Genomic DNA, 7,341 nt, shown 5'->3' on the forward strand with positions numbered 1-7,341 from the left:
TGGACCCCAACTCACTGATCGGACAACAAGATCCCTGTGTGTTGGGTTATTTGAAAGATACTTGACCGATTCAGGCATATACTAACAGATAAATTAGTTTTACCGGATCCCGTCTACATAATTTTTCCTCGATAGCTCTTTATACGCATAAATAAAAGTGGCAAAATCATAAATGAGCTTAGCTGTATGGGTCGGAATTATATAAAGAGTTGGGGGTAGAGTGTATTTATTGAGTACTCCTACTCAGCATTATTCATATGAAGGGAAAGGAGAGCATATTAATCAACTGACAATAACAAGATGTATCATGCATGGTGACAAAGGACCAGAAAAGGCCAATTTATACCATCACCTTTGGAAAAATTCAAATATCTCTATCATAACTAATGGACGAAAACCAAAGATATCCCGTACACCCATCTCCACACCCAAACCAAAGGTGTGTACTTGTGGTACCTATACTTTGTCATGTGAAACAGCATATTAACTGCCAGTGTGTGCAGATCAGAATATCAGATCCATCATCCATCCATCATCCATGTCATGATGCCAATCGTCACCTAGCTAGCTAGCCAGCTACCATTACCATCGCGTTAATTATATAAGTACGTAGTATTTAATACTACGGTTTGGTTTAGTACGCGTGACTATTAATTCAACAACAAAATCGAAGTAAGGGATACAAGATTAAAAAGTCTGAGAAAATTCTCATACAACATCAACAGAAGCCTTACATCCTAAGGTAAAAGATGTCAGTAATCAAAAGTCTTAGGGCCAGTCTCTAAATGTAACCAAATGCCCCCAATGAAAAATTTACAGCATTCTCAAAAATGGCCCAGCTACATTACGTAACACAGAGACTGATTAGGTCAAAATTTCTGGTTCCCAAAACTTCAGAAAATACTTACTAAGTGCTTTCCCCAAAAGCACTCTAGAAAAAGAAAAAAGAATTTAAACAAAGGGCCAATTCAGTTCCTACCTGAAATGAAGAGGCTTTTTTTAGACTAAAATATTACTCGATCGATCTACTTAACAATAGCAAGGTCTTCTTCACCAGTGCTTTCAAAAAGGTAAGTCTTAATATGCAGAGCCACATGAAAAAACAATTTACAGCATTTCTCCTACAAACACCGGGCTCCAAGTCACGTACGTCTTAATTCCTTATTCTTCCTCTTCACTGCTAGCCAGCTGTTGCCTACCCGGCTTTGCCCGGAAGCTGGTTCCCATCGGAAATGGTTCCTACAACAGAATAACAAGAAAACAATTCAGCAGCAGTTATACAGGAAAACCTTATCACACCGAATACGTAGTAGGCTAATATTCGGTGCAGGATTCTTTCCATAAATGTGACGACCGATGTATCCTTGTTGAAACTTGGATGTCAATTATAGTATGCATGTAACAATCTAAATCTGAAAAAATTAATCACTGAAGGTGGCTAAAATGTCAACAAGCCAAACAGAACCATTTATGAATATTACTCCGTATAAGAGTTCGAAGCTAACTAAGTTGCTTCAATCATCATCAATTACGAAGTATCATTTATCTTAAATTAGGTAAGCTATATGAATACTATTACCCTAGTTATATGGAAAAAGGCATCTTTACCAACTCCTGGCTCTTACATTCAGAACTACCTAAATGTTGACACATCTGGGTTGCTCCACCCAACCACCCATGGACTAACAATAATAGAGGTCCCAATTCTCAGTCCAATCATTCTTTTCTGAAACCTGTTACTTATCCATCCACTAGTCATTTTCATAAAACTTTTCCTCATGCTGTGGGAAACTGGGAATTTCAAAATCTGAAATCTCAACCAAAATGGCTTCCGAGGTATATTATTCGAACTCGTGAACTCATATCAAACACGAGTATGTGGCCAAGTGTGAACCGAACTCTAAACTATTTAACAGTCTGAGTGCCGAGGATCTAACAAGGCGACAGGGGTAGTTGAGGTAAAAGGAAGAGACCGAGTAAAATAGTTCCAACTACCAAGCATATGGATTATTTCTTCAGATTCCACAAAAATTCAAATACTTTAGAAAGGGTAGTACAATAAAAGGCATCACATGTAGAGGCAAGTGGAATAGAAGTACAAACATATCTAATGGAGATGGAAAAGAATATTTGTCAAACCTGATCACCAGCATTTGGACCTTCTGTGTGAAACAGAATGGGGCGGCAACGTTTATCCTCATTCATCAAGCTCGAGTTCTGGAAATGCGCAATAAGGGCACCTTTTCCTTGAATTCGAGCATAAGCAAGAGATGCAACTTTTTCACTGTTAAACTTCTCCCACTTTCTACCTTCAAATGTCTGCAGAAGATATTTTGCCATTTCAGATTTAACAAAAACAGAACTTTATGTAAATTAATTAGACACAAGTTTCCTTAAACAAACCTGATGGAATCCAACAATCTGGACAGGGTCAATCATGTTGATGAATGCGTAGCCCATATTGCATTTATTCTGTCAATCAAACAAGTGAGCCATTAGAAATCTACAAACAATTAATACTTTCTAGTAGCTCCTGGTGATTTTTAAGAGTCCCATACCTTGAAATCAATTGGCAAATAAATAAAATCATATTTTCCTCTATGCTGCTCGTCAATTGTTGCCAGAAGCATTTTGGAAGTATACCTGGCATCACCAAAACATTACATAAGAAGTGGAAACCAATGTAATGCATAGGGTAGAGGGAGTTAGAGTTGACTCTAGTTAGCAACTTCTCAAAACAACCACATGGATAAAGCTGAATGATTTAAACTTGGTAACAATATATGCTAGATGATGCCATAAAAGTAGAATTTCTTTTACTATTTAAAGTTATAGTAAAGCCACTAGAATATAAAATAACATACTTGTTAGGGATATTCTTAATCATCAGTGTTGTTCGATTGTCATCACCCCGCATAATACGATCAATGTTAAGCTCATAATGCTTCCTGTCAGCATGACTCAAGTTAGTTTCATTTCTGCTTCTTCTAACACGTTCACTGGGAGAACCAAAAGATGTTGGTAGCGAATTCATCGTATTTCTCTCATGAAACATGTGAGACATCTGCTGAGGAGATTGTATCCCAGCATTTTTAGACATCTCAGTGCTATGAACATGAGAAAAGCTAATAGGAGAAGATATTTCCCGAGCAGGCGATGCAGAAAATCCGGGAATACCGACACTCCTTATGGCACCCATCTGATAACCAGAAGTTTCATGAGACTCTCCTGCATAAATTTGCTGTCTGTCCCAGAGGGAAGCCTTCATAACTGGTGCAACAGGAGCTGAGCCCACCTGAAGGTGGTGCACTGGTGAAACCATATTCATCATAAGGTGTGGAGCGCCAGGAGATCCAGGGAGCCTTCCAAGGTGATGTGTATGGTTATTATTCAAAAAAGATGGGGAATTCGGCATAAGCAGGGATCTCAGATGATGTTGCTGATACGAGTTAGGCTTGTTTGCCATTGACTGATGTGCATGAACTCCACTAGGAGAAAAGCCAAAAACTGGGAAAAGAAAATTATAAGCACAAGCGCATTGTAAGTTCCAAACTGTGAAGATTCACAACATAAACACACACACACAAACACAAGAACCACAGTCTAATATTCCAATAGGAAGAAAACAATGACATGAATAAAAATAAATAAATTGGAGTGAAAACACAGCCAAACAAAAATGGTAAATGCACCATATATTCAACTAAATTGTTGATTTTATTTTACACAATCATGACCAAAAGTAATATAGAAGGATATTGGTTACCTAAAGAAAATAATTTAACCATCATCCGAGGACATGTTTCTCAAAATAAACAAATCTTGTCAGTATAATGTGATTATTGATTTCCAAGCTTTGCAAGCTGATAATAGTTAGATGTATTCTGTAGACTGGTTAGTGGACTACACGCTACAGTATTATAACTTTTGTATCAAATAGCATGAGCTAAATGGAATTAGTAGTATATGAAAGTCTTAAGCTATATATTCACCAACGATGCTTTAAAGGTATTCCTGATCAATATTTAATGTGGTTTACATACGACAACCAGAAGTAGATATCTAACATAAGCACACAGAAACATGGCATTATAGATTTATAGCTATAGCAATAATGTAACCTTTAGCTTACCGCTTTCGCCGAGTTCCCTAGCATGCCCATTTAAACCCAAATGATGATTTTCCAAGTTGACTTTTTCAGATACCCTGGAGCGGAAGTCGTCAGCAAAACCATTCACGTTATCCAATGAGTTCTGGGACATCATATTAAGAACATTATGCATCGGCATTTGAGGAGAATGGGGGTGAAAATTTGGGATGCCTCTGTTATCAAGCTGCGCTTGGGAAAAAGATTTTTTGGCCTCATTAAGACCGAATTCATTGCCCACAGATGGCATCCTAACCGGAGATGGATACCCATTGAAAATGCGAGAATTCTCATGAGCTGATGCATCACCCATCATAGCCCCATTGGATAGTCTCGCGGTAGAATGGATCCTCTGGGTATGATCCATTGCATGAACGGGTCGCTGCTGGTTCTGGTGAATCCCCCAAGGATAGCCCACATTTCTCCGGCCGGCCTGTAAATTCTCTTCCGCTTCTAATTCTATTCCACCACTGTAAGTAAACACATCAAAGTCTTCCAAATCATCACTGGCATTAGCATTACCCAGATGACCCATCTCATCAACCATCCCAGAAAACAGCTCTTCTTCATCGGGAAGAAGATTATTGATTGTCTGTCCTTCGCTTTCTTCTAGGGATTTAAAAGGCTCGACCTCATCAATGTGGGGAGCAACAGTAGAAGATTGGCGGGACCCAAATTTATTGGATGACAGTCTAACTGCAAAGGAGGAAACTACTATAAGTATATAGCAAGTCATCCACCAACTTCTAAGGTATTAAGAAAAAATTGAGTAGCAGAAGAACTTACGCTTATGATTAACCAACTCAGAGAGTGAACTGGAGAAAAGACTGCTTTCATTTTGTGCCCCGACAACACCGACAAGATGTCTGTCACCTTTGCAATATGTTGAATCAAAATACACATCAGGACGCATCGTTTTATTCTGATTCATAGATCTCGATAGAGCTCTATGCACACCAATGTTTCCGTCTTCTCCAACTACATCAATCTTCTGGTCTCTGGGAACTGGAGATTGTGACATTGCCAAGCAATCAGACAATTTACCCACAGCCGAAATCTTCTCCAAAGATGACAAAGTAACCATCTTTCTTTCTTTCTTTCTTCCTGGTTTCTGTACCAAATATCAAGTAGCCTCCTAAACAAGCAAGAACCAAAATGAAATAGTATATCCCAAAGATAGTACTCCAGCTAATATCATCAATTTAGTGACAATTCTGAAGAAATCCCAATATTCTTTTTTCTTAAAAAACACTCAACCTTACTTCATGCATTAAATTCCTACATTAGTACCGAAGATTCACAATTTTCCAGCAATTAATGAGATCAATAATTTAACTCATATGAACCTAAAACCTAATTTTACAAGGAAATGTAAAATGTACAAACAATATCACAAGCTGAAATTCTTCACAAACTCAACCCAACATAATTTTTAAAAAATTGAAAATTTTGCATTCTGCAAAAAGACCCAGAACTCCACAAGAAGAAGAAAAAATTGGGGAATAACTTGTTTTTTTTCCTCCCAGACTGAAATTCAAAGTTGATGAAAGACTATAATTCAACAGATCATATAAATAGTAAACTATTACACCCTTTTTTTAATTATTACAAGAGAATACAGATCAGAACCAACAAATAAGATAAGGACTTAATTAGCTACTTTGCAGGTAAAAGGTAGGCGTAGCAACAAAACTTTACTCAATTTTATTATTAATAATTCATTACCATATCATATCTATAAGATTTTTCGATGCCAACTAGTTTAATTGGTTTTAAGTCTCGGCATTAAAAAAACCCGGATCAAATCCCGTCTACATCACTACCTTGTATAGCTCTCTCTACACCGAATTGTTAAATCCGGAGTATCTTATAAGATTATTACTACCTAATTTGAAAGCGGACCGAATTTTAATTGGGTCATAATCATAAAAAAGAATCCCCATTTCCGCGTTTTCTGACTATTTAATTTAAACCCACTGCTTCAATTTTCATCCTCTTTTGAATTACATAATCAGCAACCAAACACCAAGACGTCAAGAAAGATAAAATTCAAAACTTTATTATATAAAAAATTAAAAAAAGGGATTCAATTAAATTAATTAATAAAATTAAAGCACAGTACCAATCAATTAGTCATTATAATATACAGGGAAGGAATATAAATAGGTGAGCAGTCTACGAAAATAAAATATTCCGTATTTCAGACTAACAAATCAAAATTAAGAATTGGAGTTTTGTTTATTTAATTTTCATTTTTACAAAATTATAGATGGAAATCCGACACTAGAGAAAATTTTAAGACAGATAGATCGGAACTTGATTTTCTCAATTTTTTTTCTTACTTAACCACCACCCAAAAATATCAAAAATATATATATATATAAATACAAATAATTCAAAATTAAACCAAAAAAAAAATTAAAAAGCGTACCGTACAAGTTTAAACTACTACCACCACCGCAACCATGGAATTCTTGTCTTGTTCGAGACGAAGGAAGTTAAACGGAGTAAAGAGAAATAGAGATCTCCTGCATTGCAAAATTCGCGACGCCGGCGAAAACTCCGTCGAATTACCGGAGTTAAGAGGAGTTTAATTCCGGTGCGATCCACTGAAAAACATTAAATTGGTTTGAGGTTTAAAGCCCGGATCAGGGAAATTTAAGAATCTACAGGAACAGCAGCAGGTAAAAACTTGTACTTGTAAGAAAACTGAGGGAAGAAGGGAGGAGAAAAAGAAGAAGAGAGAGAAAGCAAAAGAGAAGACGGAAGGAGACAAAACAGAAAGGCAGTTCAGGCTAAGTAAGAGAGAGAAAGAGAAAATGGGGAAAATGAGAGAGAAAGTGGAGAAGAGGAGAGAGAAAGTGAGGAGAGGAGAGGTGGCCTGGGTTTATCTTTTGTTTGTTGTTGAAAGGGATGAGATTTGACACATGAAAGACTTATGAGTATTCGGACAAAAAATAATACGAGAACACGATATCATTTTATATTAATAAAATTAACTTTTTTTTATATTTATATTAAATATAATATTATTCTACAGTAACAAATTCTTGTAAAACACTGTTTGATAGTCACAAATAATAGTACTCCGTATTTGTAATAAGTCATAAGAAGTGGAGTAAAAGGTTTTTGTAAAAGATGTTTAACGGTTACGGAATGGTCTAGCAAACTGTCAGACCGTATATGACGCTATT

General features: G+C 36.5%; 1 protein-coding gene across 3 annotated transcripts; it reads right to left on the reverse strand.

The window, feature by feature from the left end:
- Nucleotides 1-680: 680 nt before the first annotated feature.
- On the reverse strand, nucleotides 681-7,067 carry LOC110784612 (protein MEI2-like 4). 3 transcript variants are annotated; one of them, XM_056830342.1, is made up of 8 exons: nucleotides 6,584-7,067; nucleotides 4,934-5,282; nucleotides 4,133-4,843; nucleotides 2,865-3,507; nucleotides 2,559-2,643; nucleotides 2,404-2,472; nucleotides 2,140-2,319; nucleotides 681-1,239 (listed from the first exon to the last, which is right to left on the reverse strand). In XM_056830342.1, the coding sequence occupies exons 2-8, from the start codon at nucleotides 5,229-5,231 to the stop codon at nucleotides 1,162-1,164; spliced, it is 2,064 nt and encodes a 687-aa protein (XP_056686320.1). In that variant the 5' UTR covers nucleotides 5,232-5,282; nucleotides 6,584-7,067; the 3' UTR covers nucleotides 681-1,161. The 3 variants fall into 3 exon arrangements, with proteins under 3 accessions (XP_056686320.1, XP_021844755.1, XP_021844754.1); XM_021989063.2 differs by having other exon boundaries at nucleotides 4,934-5,258; nucleotides 6,579-7,067; XM_021989062.2 differs by having other exon boundaries at nucleotides 6,579-7,067.
- Between the last annotated feature and the right edge of the window lie 274 nt (nucleotides 7,068-7,341).

Source organism: Spinacia oleracea, chromosome 5 (genome assembly GCF_020520425.1).
Source record: "Spinacia oleracea cultivar Varoflay chromosome 5, BTI_SOV_V1, whole genome shotgun sequence".
NCBI lineage: Eukaryota > Viridiplantae > Streptophyta > Magnoliopsida > Caryophyllales > Amaranthaceae > Spinacia > Spinacia oleracea.

Coding starts and splice junctions, on each gene's coding strand:
- LOC110784612 (XM_056830342.1), bottom strand. CDS start 5,231: ATGGTTACTTTGTCATCTTTGGAGAAGATTTCGGCTGTGGGTAAATTG. Junction 4,844..4,933: donor TGAGTTGGTTAATCATAAGC/GTAAGTTCTTCT, acceptor CCTCCTTTGCAG/TTAGACTGTCATCCAATAAA. Junction 1,240..2,139: donor GTCCAAATGCTGGTGATCAG/GTTTGACAAATA, acceptor ATTCTGTTGTAG/GAACCATTTCCGATGGGAAC.